The 24,528-nt window shown below is 39.1% G+C and overlaps 3 protein-coding genes across 6 annotated transcripts in view; 2 read left to right on the top strand and 1 right to left on the bottom strand.

Moving 5' to 3' along the window:
- Positions 1-24,528, bottom strand: part of msi (RNA-binding protein musashi) — a 98,130-nt gene that overhangs the window by 19,565 nt on the left and 54,037 nt on the right. For 2 of the 4 annotated variants that reach the window (XM_036818332.3, XM_036818335.3), the window contains one exon: positions 12,829-12,867. The exons of the other annotated variants lie outside the window; for them this stretch is intronic. In XM_036818332.3, the coding sequence (XP_036674227.3) occupies positions 12,829-12,867 (39 nt within the window). The remainder of the gene's footprint in view (positions 1-12,828; positions 12,868-24,528) is intronic. 4 annotated transcript variants of the gene reach the window in all.
- On the top strand, positions 1,645-5,732 carry LOC108012067 (uncharacterized). Its single transcript, XM_036818337.3, has 3 exons — positions 1,645-2,297; positions 2,627-3,359; positions 4,577-5,732. Exons 1-3 carry the CDS (start codon positions 2,258-2,260, stop codon positions 5,364-5,366), a joined length of 1,563 nt encoding a protein of 520 aa, XP_036674232.3. The 5' UTR covers positions 1,645-2,257; the 3' UTR covers positions 5,367-5,732.
- Positions 15,246-24,528, top strand: part of Muc96D (Mucin 96D) — a 200,641-nt gene continuing 191,358 nt past the window's right edge. Inside the window, exon 1 of the mRNA XM_070996898.1 lies at positions 15,246-15,249. The gene's annotated coding sequence lies outside the window, so the exon portion shown is untranslated. The remainder of the gene's footprint in view (positions 15,250-24,528) is intronic.

Here is a 24,528-nt window from a genome sequence, read left to right as displayed (position 1 = left end):
GAAACACAGAGAAGGACGACCCTAGTCATTTAAAAGTGATAAATATTGGTTTTTTGATGATAAATATCTTATAGGATCGGAAACTCTTCCTTCTATCTGTTACAAACTTTTTAACGAAAACAATATACATTTTTCTCTACGGGTAAAACAATGAATTAGAATTCCCAACCAATGATCACTGATTTGAAATCAATAGAGATACTTGTAACAAATTACAAATTTTGAATTGAAAATGCAAATAAAATGTATCCTGAGGTTTCCCTTAAGCATAAGGAGCCACCATAGTTCTAATAATGATTTTGAAGAGATGCTACTTCCTTTGCCAGTCATCAAATTTGATGTCAACAATCTCACTCAGCCCTAACTGATGTAACAAATTCGTTTATGCGCCCATTGTTTACCCATAACAGCTAGAAAGCCACAAAGGCATATATAGAGGCTATAAAGAAAATAAGGCTGAGTCAGCAGCTTTTGAGGCGACGCATCCTGCTTATGTTCGCAGGATGCAGTGCGACAAGTGCCACTTGAGAAAATGCTTCTTTTTTTTATAAGTAAGCTGCTGGGGAAGGATATGCCCGCCTAGATGAAGGGTGCACACTCGTCTGGTAAATGCTGACACCAAAGACCGGCTCAAGTATTTTGCGGGCAAATAGTCCAGAGGACGGGACACTACACGCCCGTCCTACACACTCACACACATCCTCCTCAACCAGTCTGAATATCCTTGTAATAAAAGTCACTCGAGTGACATTTTTGAGCTTGCGGCCATAAAGTAAAAGGCAAACAAAGCTCAGACTGCCGGAGTTCCTTTTCCAGTCGCTGTTTTTAATCGATTATTGTCGCGTTATTGTTTTTTATACCCCATCCCTGGAATATGGCAAACAAATCCTGTCTGAGTGTCGCATTGCAACAACAACAATGGGGTGCGTTGGCACAAAAAATGCAAATGCAGAAATCCGAACACAAAAGATTGTACATTGAACTTGTGCTGTATCACCATCTCATCGCTGCGGAGAGGAAGTGATTTCGCGGGGACGAATTGGAATGTCCCCGCATGTGACATCATATTCAATATACCCCTTACATAATCCCGATAAGAGCGGGGTCTGAGATATGGTTACCTTCGTTTATCTTTCCCGGCTGCCTGAGGGGTTCGTTCTTTTTTTTTTGATTCTACCCTACAACACGCTTTTCTCGTTGTTTTCGTCACGTTTTGCGATCGGCGATAAACCCAAAGGAAAACAGCCATGTCCTACAGCAGTTCCTCATCCTTCGTCGTCAGCGTTCCTTATTTCCAGGCAAGAAATGCACGCGCCGGATGTCGTTAAAATGGCGACCACCACTTCCGGTGGGCGGAATTCGCGGAAATATGTGAACTTACCTGCAAAGTAAACAAAAACAAATGTGCAAATTTTCGATTAGTATGTTTTTGCCACAGGCTTAGGTATATTTTATATGTGGAATAAGGCAATTGCGAGATTGAGATACTTGGTGTATTAAATATTAAATAAAAATTGACACGGATAAATAGAGACTTGTAAGAATGAGATAAATGTAATTGAATATTTCAAAGCTAACCGAAACATTTTTATAAAATGGATAGATTTCCCGCCTCGAACAACTTTCAGTTATAAATCATGAAAATCTCACAATCATGACTTGCAAAAGAAAAAGTATAATCGAGCATCGATACTTTCGGTTACCCTTATGTGATTGCGGTTTCAGTTAAGCTTAAAAAGCTCGTAAAACTGCAGAAGGTAAGAAAATTAACCATTAAACTTAACTTTAAAAATAAAATGGGTTTAAAGCTTTTCCTCAAGAATGTACGAGTACATATTTATGTTATTTAACAACAATTTAACAAGTCTTGTAGCCCGAATATTGACCTATCCCAAAAAAGATTTAACTCCCGTCATCGTGTGCTAAATGGTAAGAAACTTGGTCACTGGCACAGATTCCCCTCGTGTTTCCCGTCTTCCCCCTTTTACATCCACTCACTTCCAGAACTTTTGTTGACCCAACAGATTAGCAGCTAATGGGAGAGCACTCTCACAGTAATTCCCGCCAACTCAGGCATTAACAATTACCTCTCGTTAGGAAGAAATCAATGAAGATGAGAGTGAGAAAAAGTGTGAAGTTCTGCATATTAATAAGCCGATAAAGTTGGACAAATATGGTGAAGTAAATGCTTTGACTTCGTTCAGTTCGTTTCAGTTTTAAATCCCAGTTCGTTGCGGACAGAACAGATATTTGAGCAATGGGAAATGCTGGACATTTTGTGGTCGTTTTGCAGGCAGGTGACTATCATCATCATCATGCCAAATTGTTGGAGCATTAGTAATGTGCAGAGGGAAAAATTTGTATAACTTTGTTGTTCCAAAGAAAATTTATTAAGTGAAAAAGATATGAAATTCCAATTGTGATCTGCTTCTATTCATGTGCTAACCATTTATAAGATATGCTTTAAAAAAATGAGAAAATGTATTCAAAAAATGATATGAAACCTTTAAATTTAATGACTCAATCTGTAAGATATCCAAATTTTTCCCTGTGTGTCGCACTCATTTGCGAATTGGTCTAGTTGCACAGTTTCGAGCCTAATGCACTTTCGTTTCGTTGACACCAGTTTGTTTGTGGCTCGCTGCAGCAAAGCTGAAATCGTCTGATTATAGGGCTGGTTCTAAGGACTATAATGCCGCTGCAGACAACAATCAATTGCAGGAGGAGGCAATGGAGGTGGCTATGGCGATGGCAAAGACGAATCGCAATGCTCAACCCGCAGTGCAAGTAAAAGTGACAAATGAAGTGGAAAGTGCCCTCAGAATGGGAACAATGATGATGCGGATGAGAAATCGGGGCGGTGAGCGGTGGATAGGATGGCAGACGAACTACTTTGACACACAAATGCCGCTGCTGTCGTCTGGCCTAATGAGTCCCGGCTGGCTGCCAATATTGAATGAGCAGCAGGAGGTGGAGCAGCATCCTGAGCAGGGCCATAACTTGGCCAACGGACCCAGTTCGGTTGAACAGCAATTACTTCGCCTGCAGACGGACTACAAATTGCTTTACAATGCCGAGCATCACACCTATTTCCACCTGCACACCATGCGCATCCCAGAGGACACCATCATCCGACCAGGACCATCGAAATCCGAGGAGCCACCGCATCGCAGGCTGTTCCAGCAGGTCGTGGGCAACACACTGACCGCCGCCTTTGGCCTGAATGTGATGAACAAGGGCCAGGTGGAGGGCCAAGTGGATGGGGGCCAGGCGGAGGTCATCATCACAACCGAACAGGTGAATCTCTACGATGCCGCCTCGCTGCGCCGGTCGCGCTTCAGTCCCTTCAATCCCACACGGTGAGTGCTACGGGTGGAAATCGACACGCCTATTATCTACGATTTTAGAGTGCCATTTCTAAAGCCGTTTTTGAATTTTGAAATCCATTTAGGGGAAAGCTATTTTTGGGGGATTTAAAGGATTTAAAAAGAAGCTAGTCTAAGAGGGAATAACATTCAAATAATAACAGTAACTAAAAATATCTATGTAGATCTTAAAAGTTGTATTTTAAAAATTTCTATATACCACAATGTCCTTAAAAACTTATTATATATTTTTGAGTTCACATTCATAGAATTTTTAAATATAACTCAGTTTATAGAAAACAAGGAAGAACGCTATAGTCGAGTACCTCGACTATCAGATACCCGTTACTCAAAGGGAAATGGAGATATGTAAGCAGCAAAGCGAAATTAAAATGCGCCACCTACCGGCGGTAGACAGATTTAAGCGTTATGGGCGTTAGAGTGGGCGTGGCAAAATTATTTTTGGATCAATCGATAGGTATTGACGACACCAATACATTTCAGTTAAAATTTTTTATCTAGCATGCAAATTGTGGGCGTCACAGGTTTTCGCGGTTTGTGGGCATTTAAATGGGCGTGGCAAACTTTTTTTTAGGTCAATCGATAGGTATTGATGGGAACAATACATTTCACTTAAAATTTTTTATCTAGCATCAAAACTGTAGGAGTTACAGTTTTGGGCGGTTTGTGGGCGTTAGAGTGGGCGTGGCAGTCTACTGAAACAAACTTGCGCTGCGTAAGAAGCTCAGGAATCTGTACGCCAAATCTCAATAGCCTAGCTCTCATAGTTTCCGAGATCTCAGCGTTCATCCGGACGGACAGACAGACGGACAGACGGACAGACGGTCAGACGGACAGACGGACAGACGGACAGACGGACAGACGGACAGACGGACAGACGGACAGACGGACAGACGGACAGACGGACATGGCTAGATCGACTCGGCTAGTGATCCTGATCAAGAATATATATACTTTATGGGGTCGGAAACGCTTCCTTCTGCCTGTTACATACTTTCCGACGAATCTAGTATACCCTTTTACTCTACGAGTAACGGGTATAATAATCTAATTACATATTATATTTCCTAGAACCCTTGTTCATGGACGGTTGGGCAATAGCCTCCATAAGTTAGCCTCCAAAAGTTACGAAATATATTAACTAAACCCAATCTATAAAAAATAATCTAATAACTTTTTATATTTTTTAGAATTCTCATTCATGGATGGTTGGGCAACGAAAATGCCAATATGTACAGCGCCTTAATACCTGCCTATCTGGATCTCAAGAACGGCAACTACAATATCTTCACCATCGACTGGGGACGCGGAGCCATAGCGGACTACATAACGGCCAGCTATAGGGTCAAGCCGGTGGGCAAGGTGTTGGCCAAGTTCGTGGACTTCCTGCACCAGGAGGCGGGACTTCGCTTTGAGGATCTCCAGCTGGTGGGATTCAGCATGGGAGCCCACGTGGCGGGTCTAGCTGGAAAGCATCTACAGACCGGTCGTCTTCGGATGATCCGGGCTTTGGATCCCGCACTGCCCTTCTTTCGATATGCCAAGGAAGAGGAGCGATTGACCCACCAGGATGCCGACTATGTGGAGGTATTGCACACCAGTGTGGGCAGCTATGGCTTCGATCGACCTCTGGGTCATGCGGACTTCTATGCCAATTGGGGCAGCCAGCAGCCAGGTTGTTTTTGGCATGAATGCAGCCATTGGAGGGCTTTTATGCTCTTTGCCGAGAGTCTCTTAAGGGATCGCAATACGGGTTTCTTATCCCAGGGCTGTCCATCTGGTGAATGGCAGCAGTTGACCCGCTTCCGCCGCTGCCCAAAGGATACGGGAATTATCCAGACCATGGGCGGTGATTTGGCCAACGTTTCGGCGGATTTCTTGGCCCAAAGACAGGGTGTCTATTATTTTCAAACAAACGACCAGCCACCCTATGTTTTAGCACAAAATGCCAGTTCGCAAAAGGGTGGCACAAATAAATAAAGAGAGAAATGGCTGAGAGAACGTAATGAGCAAAATGCAAGTGCAGTTCGCGTTTTTATTTCTAATTAGTAAGTGCATGTGTACTACACACACTCATGTGGGTGTATTTGTGTTGTCCCATTTCTAAAAGCCGGCTGGCAAAATTAAAAAATGCTGCCATGTGTAAAATGCTTTTCATGCCAGTCGCAGGCAGTAAAAATAGCAAAAAAAAAAAAGGAAAAGGGAGTAAAATTTATGAAAACATCCATGCAGGAAATGTGAGGACGAACACAAGAGCCGTGTGTAGTTCAGTCTGGAAAATCAACTAGAAATAGGTATGACCAAAAAAAAGGACCCAAAACTAATCCTCTTTAACGAGACAACACAGAGGGAAAAATATTAAAATAGAGTCTATAGTGCAAACAGTATTTGGATTTCCTATAGCTTAAACAAAATTAGAAAAATATTTATTTTAATTAAGTTGAAATCGGGTTCTTTTAAGTTAAATTAAAACACTATATAAATTTTTGCATAATTGAAAAATAAACTCCCTTTAAAAATAAAGTCCAAGAATTATTTGTTCTTTAAAACAAAGTGAAGCCTCTTCTTTTCTGTAAAACTGTACCTCCTAATAATTTAATTTAGCACCACCTGTATATTGAAGTTAATATTGAAGTAGGAATAAATAAATAAATTTCACATAAAAGTTTCCTAATAGACCCGAGCTGAAAACAAAGAAAAACTTCTCGTGAGTCCCATTAAAATTTTAGTCTGCATGCTGGTATCATAAATTCAAAAACTTGGCTTAGCACGCAAGTCAAGGTTTAATTGGTTGGGGCAATAACACACTCCTTCAGAAGATATAGCACTCTTTGGGGCATTGAGGCCTTGGACCTTAAATCTTAAATCTGGCCAAAATGTCGCACGGCTGCCGCTAATGTGATTTTTACGCACCATTTGAGTGAACAGCCAGCAATTGGCCAAAGGGCACAACGGCAATGAAAACTTGGCAGCTGCGGATGGATGCCATTGAAAATAACGTGAACAAATATTGGCAAAGCAACACAAATATTGCGCACAACATTCCCTTGAGTTAATAAAGAATAAAGGAATCGCAAGGATATTTATTTAGAACATTCTTGAATTAACTCAAGTATATTTGAATTCATTTTTCCAAGAAATTGCATATATAAAGTGGTTGCAAACTCGTCGGCTAATTTTCTTTTTTTGTTGAATGCGCTTGTCTGACTAGGAAAAGGCTATGAAAATATTTAAATACATTTTATGAAGTTTGCACATTGTAAAGTTTACCATTCAAGTACTTTAAATGTATGTGAAAAGTTTGATGTAATTCAGGCAGGTTATCTTTAAAGTGAGTTCGTTCAATGGCCATCCGGAAAAGTTCACAAAGTTTAAATAATTCTATAATGTTTCCGATTTGAGGTGATCTTATTTTCTTACCACAAAATGGTCTCTAAATAATTCATATTCACAGAACTTGGTTTAGTTTTAACTTAGTTAGTTATGTTTGCACTGAATTTAATATTTTCCCTTTACTGTCTGCCCAAACCGAATTTGCAATCATTCGTTTTAGCTTTATTACTTGCAGCAGCAATAATTGAATTAGCTTGAGACAGCCCGAGAGAAATTCACTTTGAGAACGGAGAATTAAAGTTTTTTTTCCTTGGTTAACTGGTCTGATTATTTCCTTACGGGCAGACAAAAGAATCAAGTGGAAAACGAATCGAATAAAACCCGTCGACTGTTGCCAGTTGTGCACTGCAAAGCAAACTGAAAATGTTCTCAGCCAAATGGAAAGACTGCGAAAAAAAAGAATGCAGAAAAGATGGCTAATTTGTGTCGCGTCTTCCAGCGAAGGGTTGAGAATCCGGGGGGTATATATATGATGAATGGAGGGGGTGGAGAGGCAGCGGCTTTGGATGGAGGTTATTCTGGGAAGCCTATGAAATGTGGCCCGCACTTGAGCCAAAGAGTTGACGCACAAACTGCAGCAACACTGAGCTGAAAACCCGAACGGAAAACTGAGCTGAGCCCTCAGACAATGCATTCCTAATTCCTGCCAGAGGGTGGGAAATCGACAGGAGATGGGCGTGGTAAGTACCTCCCAGTAGTATACACACAAAAAAATATAGTTTAGATATTTTATAAAATTTATAAATTAAAGCCAAAGGCATAACATAGCTTCATACATCATCTGAAACCATGTTTAGAAATAGATTTCTAATGCTTAGTCTTATCATTCTTCTACTAAATTTATAGTTTTGGTTAAGACAAAAGGTTCTACAAATTCCTATAAATTCAGGACATAAATATGCTTCGTCTAGAGCCAACCTATTAAATCTAAAATGTTTTCTGTGTAGAAAGAGTTTAGTGCTTAGCTGTCTGTTCTTTTTTGGACTGGCAGCACATCAAACCGAACTGAATGCAAGTCCCTGGGAAGCAGTCATAAAGTGTCGCGTTCCGTGCTTCCGTTCCGGTTACCTCTTTCCGCCCACTTCCTGTTTCCCCACCCACGTGTCCCGTTACCTGTTCAACCCACTCACACCCCTGTTAACCCGCAATGGCTTCCGGCACACGCACCCAAACGGACGGATAAGTTCGCCAGCTGTTTGTCTTCGGCTGAAAGCGCATATTACTTTGGCCACAAGCAGCTCTTCTTGCAGTAATAAGCACCCGGATTAGCCGAGCTATTCATCTGCTCATCTCAAGGGAAAACCATCCTGCAGGAGCTCTTGGTTCTGGGAATCTTACGTAACCGAAGCAAGTGTATTGACAGCCCCCTTCGGTACACAAAGCTGCTCTTGAAGCTCTTAGGAAATCTTGAGCTTAAATTTGTAGTGCACGTAAGTCTGAGATGGATAATTATAATACTACTTATTTTCTAGAAATTTTTTTTTATTCAAAAATTAATCTTTATAATGTAAGTCATAGAATCTAAACTATCATTAAGCCATTAAAGGAACTCTTTAGCTTCCAAAGGTCATATTTTGCTTTGCCATGTATTCCCATTTTTGTGTTTTGCGAATAATTTGGGTTGTAAAACACAGAAATTAAAGTATCTACCAGATACTATCTAGAGCAATGAATTTTCTTTTTAAGTCTCAACTTAACTCTGATTTTAGTGCACAAAATCTGGTGCTGAAACTGAAGGGGAACCCCTGAACCTCTTTCTGAATGGAGGGCAACCAATGTTTGACAAGATTGTGGTAAAATAGGAAAAAAAAACCCGCTTCGTTTCCATGTGGGTGTGAAAAGATGCCCGACAACAGCAACAGCAGGTGGCCTTGAGAGGTGGAAAAGTGGGTGGGTGGGGCTCTGTTGTCAACACACTCAGTTGGAGGTCCTTGGTCCTCGGTCCTCCGGTTAGGTGACCAACGGAACGTTTATTTAATTGAAAGGTCAGTCTGCAGGATACAGTTGCCTAAACCGTTTTAAGGGCGGCAAAGGGAAGCAGAGCCGCAAAAAGTAGATGGAACAAAAGGTTGATTAAAGGGAAAATAAAGACTACAATGGAAAGTGGGGGAAGGATTAGATGCACGAATGGTTTTCAATAGAGGTGGAAATGGTTGAATTCCCCTAGATATTGCCAGCGAGATGACGGAATAAGTGAAAATAATGTTATCCAGTTAATGAAAAGAAAATACTTTCAAACAAAAGGATTCCAACTATTATAGATTTTAATAGAATTTTCTTAAGGTAGTTCCACGAATAGGACTTTCTTAGCACTTGGGTTCCAAAGAAATTGTTCCTCCAAGGTGTTTTATTATGTAAGCATCAGTCTTAGGTAAATATCTTATTAAATAGTCTGATGAAATAAACTTGGATACCAGGTTCAAGAGAAAAATACTCACTTTGTGGATTATTAATAACAACAATATATATATTAAGCTACCCATTCAAAACTAAAACTCAAGACACTTTTAAATCCACCAAAACTAGACCAGTATTTTATAAAAGAAAGAAAAAATTGCTGAAAAATGGTCACTATAGGCAATTCAATGGATGGTTGGTATAAAAAAACTGCATGAAAGCCCACCCTCTGCACAAAAAACTCAAACCACTTCGGGCCCAAGTTGAGGTAACTATCAAATCAAACTAGCAGGTAACAATTACATCATTTTGCAGACAATAACGAATGGAACAAGGACTTTGGGTTTTCGTGGGGTAGGACGGTGCACTTATATCCAAAACTCACTCAAACAATTAGCTCAAAAGGCGGGGCGGAGGTCGGGGGGTGTGACTCACAGCGCGTCGCCGTCAACTGAAGCCCTATGAAAAAGTTTCAGTTTTTGCGCAAACAAATTGGATTATTCGATTACGTGTTTGTACAAGCGCATTGAGGAGGTTCAGGGGGTTGTTGGCTGGGGGCCGAGGTGAGGAAAAACCAGGTGAGTTGCCGGTGGGGGTGGGGGGTGGCTTCAGGTGGGCTGAGGTTGGATTGTAAAGCGGCCAAGGGAACAAGTTTTTAAGGGCACCGCTGGGGTTGGTTTTCTCTTTTTTTTATAGGGGCTGCAGTTCCCTTGTTTGATTTTGATTTATTTGGCATTTGTTTGCCAATTGGCAAATGTTTGCGAATCCATAGAGAGATTGAATGTAATCTATAATAGATTGACTCCATCTTCATTCTATGGAAAATCCAAAAATTTTCTATATATATACTCTTTTCTGAAGAAACATTTTTATTATAACATTCTGATGTATGAAAAAATATTTTTGTTTAATTTTGGGAGAATAATTTATTTTTGTGGATCTTTATAGGTTAAAATAAGGGGAAAAGGGTGATTCAAGTTAATTTCAAGCGAAACTCATGGTGGGAAAATAAAATTTGATTAATAAAACACTAGTTCAACTAGAAATTCACTAAAATTACTTTTCGAGAGACTAAAAAGTATCACATTTCGTGTCCGAATTTAAAACTTCTGCATTGGTGAACTTTAAGGGTGCCTAAAAATAAAACCCAACCAACTGACCGGCACCCAAATTGAAAGTCAATATAGTGAACAGTTGGCAAACACCTCGTGCTGCCAGCAACTGAAATTTATTGTTACAAACTGGCTTAATTGCTGGCCAACGGTTGGAAGGGGCTTTTAAAATTCTACCCGACTCTTTTCTAAGCCTTTATTGAACGAGTAGAACAGGGTGAATTGTGTGGGATGTCTGGGCACTTTGATTGCTTGCTTTTAAAATGAATTTTATATAGTGGCTTTGGCCAGGTGTTTGACATTTGTGCAATATGTGGATAGTGCTCTTATTTATTTTGCCCCTTTTTTTCTGTATTTCTTGTTCGCAATGAGCGGCCCGCAGCTGTCAGTGTGTCTGTCAGACGGTGCGTATGAGTGATTTTTAATTTAAATTCAAATCAAACAAAAGGCAAGAGGCCAGCACACAAGTAATAGGCATATCTTTGCCTTAATGAATCTCAAGGAAGCCCGCAGCTATGGAAAACCCAAAAATCAACAAACTACTGGGGAAAATGGCGCAGAAAGGGCGTTCGAGTAAAGTGTGAAGCACAAAAGTTTGGGGGCTAAGGAACAACATGTGCAAGTTATGTACAATCGATAAACTGGAGCTCCGTATATATTTTTGCTGACTGGCTGACAATTAACCCCTTACGTGCCAATTGGTTGCTAAATAAATTAACCCACACACAGGCAAACGAATGCATCGTTGCCAACAACAAAGTCAGCAGAATTGTTGCCATTTTAATTGGCCCAGCCGACGCCTTGAAGTCGGTCATAAAAAAGTTTACTCACAGTCAACTTCAAAGGCTTTAACGGAAGCATAACCTTAATGTAAAACGCCTCAAGACTTGGGTAAACTTGAATGGCCCTTGCAAAGTAAGGTAATTAAATTAGGCTTTTTGTTTACATTTTCCTCAACGCCCTTTTTCTGCTGTTTTGTACGCAAGGTAATGAAGATTAATCAAGCATACGCCATGTGTGCAAGGAATGGTCAAAAATGGGTGAAGACTTAAAAGGTAGTATTAAATTTAAGATTATTATAGTAATTATAGTCGTTATATTTATTTATAGATATTTACATTTCAGTTAATAAAGCTTTATATTAATATGTTATGCTCTTTTTGAAAGTTAAAATAAATATCAACTCCCAAAGATCCCAAAAGAACTCGGAAAAGTTACTTTACTTACCATTCAAATGAAAAGCCGTACCCCCATATGTATATGTCAGATTTCCTTGGCTTTTTTCCCGTTTTGTTAAGCAAAGATCCTGTCTTTTCACCCACACAATACGGATTGAACGGTCCTACATTATAATTCATTGAACAGGCAACGCGATTTTTGGCATTCCTTAACTGAGCTGCAATTCCCCGGAAAGGAACATGAATGAAAAAAAGAGAGAGAACCCCCGTCACTTTTAACAATGACATTCGGTGACCCCACAGTATAGCCCCTCTTCCTTTTTCGACCCCCTCTGAGGGCAAACATTGTGCAAAATGTGCATATGCCACAGGGCTTCTGTGAGTTCTCTGAGCTCCACAAACTTTCCCCACCGCAATTTCTGTCGTTTGTTGGCATTTTACTTCCCCAGTCTCACTCCTCGCTTCGTCTGTCACTTTTTTTTATTTACTCTGATTTTTATACATGAGTTTGTATTCCATTCCATGTCATACGCATACGGTAACGAACAAAGCACTTGGGGAAAAAATTAAGCAATTTAAAACAGAAATGTTTTTCTTTATTGCTGGTAAAAAAACATATCTGTTCACGAAATAACCAAATAAACCCATCGATTTACACTAATTGTTTGATTGTTGTCAGCATGAAATGGTAGTTTAATTGTTTTCACTTAATGCCAGTGAAATATTTTAAATGCTCTGTTTGCTTTCTTCCAAGAGATAATTACTTTACCTTTTTAAATGCAAGCAACAGCAGAAAGATCATAGGCTTAAAGTTTAAAATGGAATCAGTAATGTAAAAACGCTATAAAACGAATATGTTTACTTTAGGTTCCATTAAAGACATTTAAAAATTATTATGGTAATGGTCACTCGAACTTTAAACAAAGCTAAACTCAACTTCAATGTTTTTACTTTCCCCCCTGGGGAGGCTGAAGTAGACTTTTGTTTCGGTTTTTATTTTATATACCAATTATAAAGGCCGCATGAGCTGTTGCCAAGAGCGAAAACCAAGTTCAAGCTGGCTTATCCCCATCACATTCACTTCGGGATTCCCTACACACCATGCCACTCAACAAAAGTTTGATTAAATTTTTATTTGAATTTGTACTTTTAAAGTTTGCCTTTAAAGTTTCCACCTCCCCACCGAACGCCACATAATGAAACGATAACGAATTTAATCCGAGTAGGTGAAGGGATGGATTTTATGAATATGAATAATTCGATCAGAGCTTAAAACCGCTCTGTGGCGGCCGCCATTCATTACCCCTTTCTTATATTTAATAATAAATGGGCTTAATTATGCTTAAGGTCCCCAAAGCTTACCCGGCATATAGAGAAGTGGCGTTCATCTCCGATACTGACCTGCAAAAGACAAAGAGCAGAGTGGGAAGGGAAATACGATTATAATACGGTCAATTATAAGTTTTTAGATCATCTAAAGTCTATAACGGGGGAAAAGCTAAAGATAACGACGAAAAACAGCAACACGAGCAACAACTTCAACTACGTTTAACTAGGAAATTAAGTTGTCTGTTTATTTATTTTCTTTTTTTTTGCTCTCCAAGCAAAAGAGAGACCTGCATCAACAGCTTACGGGGTAAAGTCAATTCTAATTTTGTTTTTTGCTGTAAATTGCATTTCCCTTCGAGGGTTAGACGATATCCCCGGGCCTCAGGGACAAGGGGATGGATAGAGTGAGTGGAAAATCTGCACAGTTGATAGGTAAAGCGGAAAAAAATATACGTAGCGAAAAGGACGAATATAAAATGTAAAAGCGGAAGTTTAAGTTTTTCTTTTTCAGTCACGGTTGAAGGTTGATCAACGTTCAGGGGTCGGATGTCTGTCGGATGGTGTCCATCAAAAACTCGGAATGAAAGTAGCATAAAACCATATCAAACGTCAAGTTGAAGTGGAAGTTTTCGCGGGAATAAAATCAATCCGTCATGCCATCCAATATGAGCAATTCATCAACTGAAGATGATGACATGCAAACGAGTGATGAAATGATAATCAGAATTTTGTTAAAATGTTCAGCAAAAGAAACTTCATTCAGTTGGTTGACCTAATTAAGGATAAACCTAATTTTCAATTGTCTCTGTTGTTATAAAGATTATAATCTTCGTCAACTGACGGTAAGTTATTATAAATGCGGCAAGGAAAACTTGTCAGTTTAGTTGCCAAAAAAGTTTTCTAAGCTTCTGCCAAGAAAATGCGTCTGCAAAAAGATTTTATGAGAAACAGTTGACAGTCTTAAGCCAAAGGCAGAAACAAAAGAAACTTAAAGAATATTGTGAGCTTTAATGTTTAAAATGAAAAGAAATTCTTAAAACGGGGTTGTTTGAACTAAATGTTCTTAAGAAGTGACAATTTTATACTCAAAACTTTGCCAGCCATGATATTCTTAGACGATATTTTCAATACTAAGAACTCGATTCTTTTATCAACAAAAATTGGAAGGGACCAGTGAAATTGTGTTTGGCGTAATCTCTTTTTTCTGCCACCATGTCCCTTTCCTTTTCTACAATCAATATCACACTTTGACACAAGTTTCATTAGAGAACATATTGATCCTGGGGAAGCAGAAGTTATCCTTCGAACCGACACGAGATGAACAAGAAGCGAAAAGGACCAAGTGACGAGATGCACGTGCCAAAAGTCTCAAGTTTAGCTGTTGCTGTGGCTACTCACAAAAAATTCGCCCCAGGCGTTTCGAAGGGAAATGGGGAAAAGGGACGTGGGGAAAAGCGGAGGTGGTATGTGGAAAATTGAGGAAAAACCGAGTGGGATGAGCAAAGAGATGACGACAGCTTGGGCTTGTCATGGTAAACGCGACGTGAGCGTTTGCTTGGCCTTTGGCAAGTTTCTTATTGCATGCATGTGGTGCAGAAAAAGCGGCAAAAGGAGAAAACCGGGTGGTGGCGAAAAAAAATAGTGTTGCATATTTATGTGCGCCCCAGCCAACGGACCGTTTGAAGGCTTTTGTAATTAAAAAAGCAAAAATCTGTACCCCAACCAAGCACCTGCCCATTTACAGTGGAATGTAATATAATACTTGTGGAGACTTTGATTCTATTTTATATTTCAATATTATTGGGAAAAATTTTGGTTACCGTAGCTTAAGAAGTTTAGACTCAGTGTTGAAACGGCTTTTATTAAAACAAACTTTTATTAACATTTTGAAGTTCTAGTTTGTATTATGTGCTCAAATATTTTGGTAAACTTCTTGGCTTTAGAATAAAATAAAATGGCCATTTACTTAATAAACTACAAGACTACCCTAGGAATTTTAAAAACTACACCTTAAAATCCATTAAATAAACCCCAGGAATACACAACTTTAGTTAAGCTTATGAAATTTATAACAAAAATCTTGCTCGGCATTCTAGAGACTCTACTGTAAATCCTTTGCCTTTTATGTGGATGAGTTTCCATTTTGCAGTGGCGCCAGTTGGGGGGCGGGTGCTGTTGGTGGGCGTGGCTGAAGGATGGAAGAGTCGCAACGCTTAAGGATACTTGTGCAAGATTTATGATGTGTTAGTTTTTTTCGAGTGGAGTTCCTCGCACAACATGCATATGCATATGCTCAAGCATGCAATTTCTGTTTTCCACTGTTTCACCCTCGGTTTTTTGCCCCCTGCCTTTTTTCTCTCGCCTTTCTCCGCATTTGGCAAATGGCGCTCAATTTTTTAATGAGCGCGCCGGAAATGTGGAAAATGTCTGCGTGTCTGTATGAGTGAGTGAGTGAGCGTGTGTGTGTGTGCGGGTGTCACTTTGATTTATGAACATCGGCCTGGCATCCGACAGATTTTGTCATTTTCAGCTGTCGCTCTTTGTGGTGGAAAGTGCGCTTTTAGGCGGTCGCAAAAGATGAAAATTATTTTTAATGGTCACAGCCATGAAGTGTCCTTCTCCTACCACTTCTTCGGATATTGATACGTAAGCCCTTCTCGCGTGAAGCACTTAAACTGTATTTACGCACATGCGTCCATTAATCAAACAATTTATCAAAACATGTCATTTGGAGACGGGTGACTCTGAGCAGGGGAATGTTCGATGCTCGACTACTTCTTCCATTATCGAGCAACCGAACCGGAAGGAATCGACTTGTGGGCTCAGATTGCTGGCATCGTGTTGGAGCTGTCAATCATGATGATGACAACGATCGTTCATGGCCGCACTTCCTGGAGCCAATTATTGGCAGTCAAGTGCAAACAAATACACAAAAACACGAAGAAAAAATATTTAAAATGCCTATGAAGTTTTTATTATCATTAAAACGTTGTATAAAGTTATTCATTACTAACCTAACCAACATAAAATTCTTAAAAATGTAAAAAAAATAATTTAGGAAATAATGAAAATGAATTTTTAATTTTTTCAAGTGTATTTGGGGTAAATCCAACTAAAGCCTTAAAGTATCTCAGCCATATTTGCGTACATAAGCAGCTGCACCACCGAGATGGCTTTAGTTCACCAGAAGCGGCAACCAGGACTCACAAAGTCGGAAAGAGGTTAATAACAAGGCGTTCATACGCACTCAAAGGATAAGAAACGTAGGGAGATCTTTAGTAGGGCCAGGACCCTCTTGTGTGCCCTTACTTACACCAGGATAATGCAAAGTTTGTGATAATGTTTGAACAAAAAGAGCACGCAAACAAGACGAACGAAGGACTAGTGGCATAAAAGGATATGATAGTGTAAGCAGGCATTTAACCTCTCACAAGTAGAGCCATCCATCAAAAGATTGGCTTTCACTCCATTGATGGTGGGGTAAATATTTAAAGTGTATGTAAGTGTGCCAATTAGTTTAAGGAGAAATGGATCAAATGGCGCAAAAGTATTTCATATTGGAATACTTATATCACATAATAAAATAATTAATTTCATCAGTCTTAATTATGAAATCCCAAAGCTTAAGTGAGTTCTTTCTTGTTTTTACCGACGCATTTGTAAGATATCTTCAAAACTGAGAACTTTTCCCTTTTAAGCCAACTTTTGGCTTCATTTTCATAAGAGTATTCGGTGACTGTTTCCAGTCTCTTCTCGTTTCCCGTTTTCCCGGTTTCTATTTAGAAAACATTGCCCCGTCAGTGCCGCCGGATGATGCTTGGCATTTTCCTATTTTCCATCTCTCAGCATCCGCTTTGCATAGTGGGGGAAATTTAAAGCTCACTTCTAGGGGCTGCTCAAGAGGTTTCCTACATTTTGGCAATTCTTATATCGCATTTGGCATGGTTGAGTGGGTGTGCGTGCTTCTTACTTATGCATGTGTGTCAAAGCCATGCAAAAGAATACAACGCAAAAAATGTAGATATGGCATACTTTTTGGATCGCACTCAGACACACTCCTTTTAAATCAGCATTCATTCATTTTTACGGTCTCTCAGGTTTTTTTACTTCTTGTGCCAGCACGCCTTCTTCACATAATTGAATTTTTATGACCGAGGCGACAAGTCGAGGAACAAGGAGCCAAGAAAACGTAAGGAAAAGTAAGAACAATAAACCAAACAGTCATAAAATAACCATAAATCCAAATTTTTGAAAGCGCCTAGACCGCGTAGCACAATGTTTTTTTATTAGCTGCCATAATCGAAGTTTGGTGTTCGAGGCTCGAAGTTTCCCATGTGTCCGCTTACTGCGTCCAAACATGCGACATTTCCGATCCGCAATTGCAGCACAAATTGCAACTGCAATTGCAGTTCGAGATTTACTCAATAATACACGGGGAAAATTGGGGGCTTGATTAGTGAAGTATATAAAATATAAAATCGGGGGTATCTTACAAATCTAGGGTTTTAAAATCACTTACACTTTTAATTGTTGGCGTCCAAAAGTATGCAACAATAATTTAAAGATATGAATTTATTACGCAAGACGACTATAATTTATTCACTGCATACTTTTAGACACTTATTATAACATTTAAGAGAGATTTTAAAGGTCTTTTAGACACTCCATTGGTGTTCTAACATATTTAGTAATTGTTCTGAAAAATAATGGGGCATATTTAAAACAAATTTAATTTAAGAATTTTTTTTTCCGATACCTTATACAGTTTTTCCATTGCAATTTTTTTTTTAGTCTAAACTTTAGCCGTCTCGCCCAAAAAAGGCATTTCCTGGCAATAAAAGTCCGGCGCGTTGCAATTTCCATTGCAACAGCACACACAGTGCAATGAACTGGAGGCCCGGAGACAACAGAACGGCAAACTTTTGAACATGGCGTGATTTGCGCCTAAAAGTATGCACCAAACTGCAAGAACAAAGCAGCCCGATAAGCAGGATAACCAGACAGTTGGCGGGGGTAGGGGGTCCAGGGGGCGGAAGGATAATGGTTAGGGGGCGGAGATGGTCAAGGGGACCAGGTCCAGACACCGAGACAGATGCCCAACTGACAGCCATTGGGAAGCCGGCTTTGTTTTGTCCAAAAATGCCCAACCAAATGTCTGGTTTATGTTTCATTTTGTGCAGGGGCAGCAGCATGAATGGGCATAAAAAAAATCCATAATTAGAATATATACACTTCAGAATATGTATTTAAAGTCCTTTAAAGAATTTCCATCACTCAACCTAAATGGTGTTTAATCAAGATACATTTCGTATACTTTCCATGATTATATTCACCCTACAGTAGTTGCTAACAAATCTAACACAGTATCCTTTTATCTGCAATATTCCTTTAATTGCACACACTTTTCCTGCTTTTTCAGCATCCTTCGTTATTTATGCTGGACCCCAACGCCCAGTTTCCGTTTTCGGTAAAAAATTTATTTTCATTTCTCTCAAAGTGGGAAAAATTTATCACGTTGAGTTTTTTGTAGCTGGCTGTTGCTTAATGTTCAAGTGTCGACTATCTCTTTCCCGCCGTCTCCCTGTCTCGCTCTCACACTCTCTATTTGCCTGTGTGTGTGTGTGCATATGCGAATGTGTGTGCATATTTGTCTGTTTTGTGCAGCTTGTTAAATATTTATCTGCCCTTTTTTATGTCTTCTCTAACACCAGACAAATGGAAGGGCAAAAGGAATGTGGAAGCTATGAAAATTTAAGAGATAAAGATACTTTTAGGTATACCTCTTATTTTGTTTAAATTAATTTTTAAAGGTTTTATTAGATTTTAAAAGATTTTATTTCTATTAAAAACAAATATATAACAATCTTCAAGTTTATTTCTTCTACACTTTTTCCTAACCAAAAAGAGTATTTCCAGTTCGCCTACATTTATTTAGTTGTATCTGTTTCATGATCCTGTTGCTATTTTGCCACTTTCGGTATGTTCATGCTCTATATTCCGTTTTGATGCGTTTTTTTAATTAGCTGCAATTAAAAATTTAAGTGGCCTTCTCAGACCAACGCAAAAAAAAAAGAATGAAGAGCTTGGTCAAGGAGCTTAAAGTTCGTCTTTAAGCCATGTCAGACACATCTGTCCAGTGGCCCGGCAAAAATTTCATAACCTAATTAACTTGGAGGGCTGGCTCACAACTCCTTCAATTTGGACAAAGAAATTTCCATTTCACCGACGGACTGGAACGGGAACTTGAAACTTTCGAAAGTTTTTCTCTTGCGGACTCTTCTCATTGGACCCCTGCTAATTGCACTTTTTGAGTTTCCAATTATAGTAGGTTAAATATTTATTTAAAGCCAAATTGTGGAGTAAGCTGCAAATGTGAAACGTGGCCAAAGGACCGCCCACAGAAAATGGAATAACGTGACTTGCTATTTGTGTAACCTGACCAAGGATCGGCGGTGGCATTTCCCACCCCTCCTTTATAATGTTAAACAATGATGCGGGTGGATTGGGTGGTTTTTAGGGGTTTGAGGGTGCTGTGCCGGCAACCAAAGTTTAATTGAATTTCCTTTACCTGGCCAACGGCTGGCTGACGTCAAATGGTCCACCGTTCCGCCCTTATTTTATATATATGTATGCTTGTCTTTTAGATATATAGAGATTGTGTCCTTTCTGAAGAGTTGCAAAGTCATGCTGATTAATTTGGGTTAAGACAAGCTTAAGAAAGTTGTCACTATTATGTGGTAAGTTATTAGTCAAACACAGCTTATCCAACAAGTTAATATTGTTGAAGACTTAACAAATATTTGAAAAGGCTTTTAATTAAAACTACAAAGTCTTTAAAAGTCATTTAAAAAGTGTTATTATTTTATATAAGCTGAGCATAATCGATTGTGTTTAAATCAATTAATACAATATGATAATAAGGTCAGTTGATATGGCCTATTAACCATCACGTGCAATGGAATGGACCTCTCTTCTGTGTTGTCATAATGCATAAATTAAGATAGGTATAATCGCATTAAGCGAAATATTGCACATCACGTTCGCGATGTTAACGTTAAGTTAATTGGACCCATATTAACTTCCCTTCCCTTGCGTAAAACTCCCCTTAGCAAATGCAAATAGAGCCTGCTCAAAGCGTTTCCGTCAAATTACGCCGGCAATATGATATGGATGATATGGTTATAGTTATCGTTTATCGAGCATGTGCGCCTCTGGGTCACCGAATCCATCCGCCACGTCCTTGATCGTTCCACTTGGACACATCCTCTGTATATAGCCTCCCAATCCAACCCCCCCACTTGCAACGCTGCCTGCATATTAAGCACTTGTATCTGTATCTCATATATGTTCGAGTATCTATAACTATGCATTTGTATCTGGCTGTGTGTTTTCTCTGTCTGCTCGTGCAACGCTAAATTTATTCATAGCTTCCGCTTTTTGACTCATCATCATTGACTTGCCATGTTTTGACTATATGTGTATCTTTAAGATATAACCAATTGATAGCGGACTTCGAGACCATATAGAAAATATTTATTATATCCATATATCTATCTATTTACGTTTATACTTTGTATTTTGCGTCAAAACGTCACCGGTTCTTGATTTATCAACGGATTTAAAAAAGCTTTAAATGCTTAAATCATAAAATTTGCAAACTCGTCACTGCGGTGCAGATTTATTTTGCAACTTGGGTCTGTTTGTGCATTTTCGAATAGATAAACGCATTTAAATTGCAAGGAAGTGCAAACTTGCCACCACTGCGAGTAGTTCATGGCTGCTGCCCGAAAATTTATGTTGACAACGTGCTGGGCCACCACGTCACCGCTGCGATACCCCCACCATCCGAAAAACACCCGAAAACCAACCCAATTCCCCTTCTTTTCCACGACGCCCAGCTGTGAGAGTCGGATGAAATGACCAAACCAAACCAGAAAGTGCCGTGCGCTTATTAATGGGTCATGTGTGCAAAGCTAAAGTTTTTTGTAGACCCCTCTAGACACTTGAAAATATGGTTTCCCTTTTTAATATTATATTTATCACCTTTATTATAAATTTTAAAAAATGTTACTCATATATTATTTGTAATATTTTATAAAATTTGATCTGTTTAAATTAACTTCTAAAAAGTTGTAGCTAAAAAATACAATTCCAAATGAGTAAAACAAATACCAATAGGTTTTATTTGGAAAGTGAATTTTTAAATACATTTTCTTCAGTGTTTTAGGAACTGTAGCAGGAGAAAGTATAGGGCATAGAGCATCATGATGCGGAGAAGGAGGAGCACCCTATCTTTTACTACTTGGTCCGTTGCCCGAAGAGTTTGGACTGAAAGTTTCGCTGCCCTGTGGTGAAAAGTTTTTGGGTAACGATCCCCTCACATTCTCAGCCTCTTCCACATTCGCCCACAATCCATTCTTCTCGTCGTAGTTCATTTTTGGTAATTTCCCTCCTTTGGCTAAAGCAAATTATGAGCTTCATTTGCATATTCGCTTTTCCAACAGTGAGGAGAGCAACAAAGGGCTGAAATTGAAAACGCGATTTGCACGAATTTACAATCGCAATTTACATAAGCCCTACCCAAACGCACCCCCCCCCCCTTTTCAAAAGGTGTTTCCAAATGCATAAATCATTACAGAGTATGTACACACACACACGCGCATCAAGGACATGGTACAACAGTGCGTATTGTTGATTTGAATTTTGAAATTCCATCGGCGAGTGGATCAAAAATGGAAAATGCCAATGTAATTCTAATAAAGACAGCTGTTGATGCTGCTGCCGTGCAAACAATAAATTCTGTTTGCCATCGAAGTACAGGAAATTATGCCAATATTGCGTATACGCAGGGTAGGAAATGAAGTGGTTTGACTTGGTGAAGTTAGGTGTAGGTACTAAGTATGGACAAATCTCTGAAGTATTTTCTATTTAAGCTTTAAGTTTTCCTGGAATTTTCCGCGTATCTGATAAAATCTACAGAGCGTTAAATTCAGCCTCTGTCATTGTAATTGTCAATTCAGCGAAATCACCAAACCAACGCAACTTGACCCAAAACGTAGTCAAGTGCAAACGGAAAACGCAATAAGAGGAGATTTTACTGGGGAAAAAATGGAGAAAAACCCGCTGGGTCCCTGACGTAATTAAAGCCTTGGAACAGGCGGAAGTTGCTAAACAAAAAAAAAAGGGGGAGAATCTGGGTGAAAAAAAAAATTAGAATGCGTCGCTCTACCGTAACAATACACATCCTGTTGCTGGATGGCAAAAAGGAGCGGCTTGTTCGACTGGGAAATTAAAAGTACCACAGCAACAGAGCTTAAAAACAGGCCAAAAAAGACAGAAACAAAAAAATTGGAAGCGAATCAGGTGAAAGGGCGACAATAATTGGAACAGTAGAACGAATCCCTTCGAATGTTTTCGCCTGTGCCAGTCTGCAATATCGCAGCAATGTGTGTTGCAATATGGCAGCAACATCGCAACATCAACATTGCAGCTGCTGCTGTGCCACAATAACCGACTAGCGATGGCGACAGCCACAGAGCAATTTTAATTGATTGTGGTCTTGGATGGCGAAAAGGGGCTGCCATTTTGAAAGGCAGTATAAAACACTGAAATTGTGGTGTAAATAAAAGCGCATTTGGTAAGGTTTGGAGGGAAGTCCACCATTTTCGGATGTATTTAATGTAATATTAAAGATTTCTAAATTGGGTGGCAGATTGACTGTGAAATATTGATTTTTAAGTATAATATAGGATGTTAATACAGAATGTTACAATGGATTCTTAACATAAATATTTTAGATTGCTTAAATATACAACTAGATGTATAACTGCTAACATTTTCAGATGGTATTGATGGTATTGATGTCCAACACTAGGAGTGAAGGATCAACTTAAAGTTCACCTGATTAAGCACACGTGTCAGCTGCGAAACAGTGTTCATTTTCCATTTAATTAAACCCGTAGTTTATGTAGTATACTTTTCCGCGTTGCGGTTGCATTTGCAGCCAAAACAACACGAATGCCCTATGCCAGTTTTAATTTCTAAACATAAATTTCAGTGCAATTAATTTTCCGCAGTTCTCCCCATTGTTGTTGTTGCGTGTTTCACGCCATTCTATTTTCTTTTTTTGTTGTTGTTTGTTTTTATTTCAGCTGAACAACTTTTTTATGTCATGAAATTTTTAGCACCTTTCTCCACGATTTGCTGGCTTGTTTCGCATATCGCGTATCGTTTGTCAGTTGTGGAATGTGGCAAATGTGCCGGACTCACGCATTCCGCCAACATTTTTGAAAATCCTTTTGCCACGCCCACTGGACCCAGCCCCGCCCCTCACTTTTGCACTTGGGACAATTTTCCGGCGATTGTTATCGCCAGTCGTTTGTTAAAATTGCACCCGCAAGTTGCGTCAAATACAATGGATTGAAATAATGCCTGCACAATTGCACTAACACAACCACGGCTTAGTTTTCCCTCCCCGCCAGTTTTTCGCCTCTGCGCTATTATAAATAACAAACAAGAAAATTGTTTATAATTACACATTAGGAGATAAAATATTGCATGTTGCCGATGTCGGCAGCCATTTGCCGCGGGCATGTGTGTGTGACCAATTTGTTGGCGCGACTTTCGTAAAAATGCCTCTTTTTTTGCTTGCCATAGTAATTGTTTTGGCTGCAAGTCCACTCTTTATTTTATTTTTTTTATGATGTGTTATATGGCGCTAAAGTGTTGTCATTATCGTCGATTACGAATGCGATTATATAATAATCGCCTAGGGGGCGAAAACGATTACGATAATTTGCAGCCCTGAGGATTCAAGGAGTCTATCCTTGAATTGAAATGTTCATTTATAATTGAGAAATATTTGCAAGTAAGTTTTGAACAATGAAATGTATTTCACAAATGGCTAATCATACACTTCTGATGAAAATGAAATACATGTAAGCACGTTTTTCATTCGGAAATTGCTCAAATGGGTACACTGAAAAATACAGTATTGATGAACAAGTTTCTGAATTAAAATAAAATATTGATAATTTTTTATTTCTCACATGAAAAGAATTTGGTTTCAAAAATGGGATGGTATAATTTATGATTATAACATTTTTCTTTACCAAGAAAAAATACCTTTTCACATACCAAAAAGGGGTAGTGTTGTATAATTGCAAAAAAATAAAATGATGCATTTCATTTTAAAATCAAGTTATAACGATCTAGTATTTTTATGAAAGCAATATTTAACCAAGAATATTCTCCGTGTGGGAACCCATATAGAGACAGAAACCATAAACACGTACGCTCAATTGCTAGCACATTAGAGACATTAAAGGTTCCGCTTCTCCCCATTTAATGTTCAGCAAATTGTGGAGCAAATCTATCCAAATACATATGTGTGTGTGTGAGCAATAAAATTATAACAAACATGGACAAGAAAACAATATAATTGCAGCCCAGAGCACAGCAGGCCCATCCAGGGTCTCTCGACTGGCGAAGGCTGCCAAATGCAACAGGATTATCCTTCGCTTCCAACTCTTCATCCCCCCAAAAACACCACAGGCCATTGTTTTGCCCATAAATATGTTTCCATAATATGTTTCTAATTGTTGCGTTTAATGACCAACATGAGGTATAAGCCAAATGGAAAGGGCCTTGCGGCCAAACAGATTTAAGATCTAATTTGAATCCTAGAGAGACTGTAGTTATCGATAAAACAAGGTTTCTCTACAATTTTATTTA

This window comes from Drosophila suzukii, chromosome 3, assembly GCF_043229965.1.
Source record: "Drosophila suzukii chromosome 3, CBGP_Dsuzu_IsoJpt1.0, whole genome shotgun sequence".
Lineage (NCBI taxonomy): Eukaryota > Metazoa > Arthropoda > Insecta > Diptera > Drosophilidae > Drosophila > Drosophila suzukii.
This window is presented reverse-complemented; position numbering and strand designations above follow the sequence as displayed.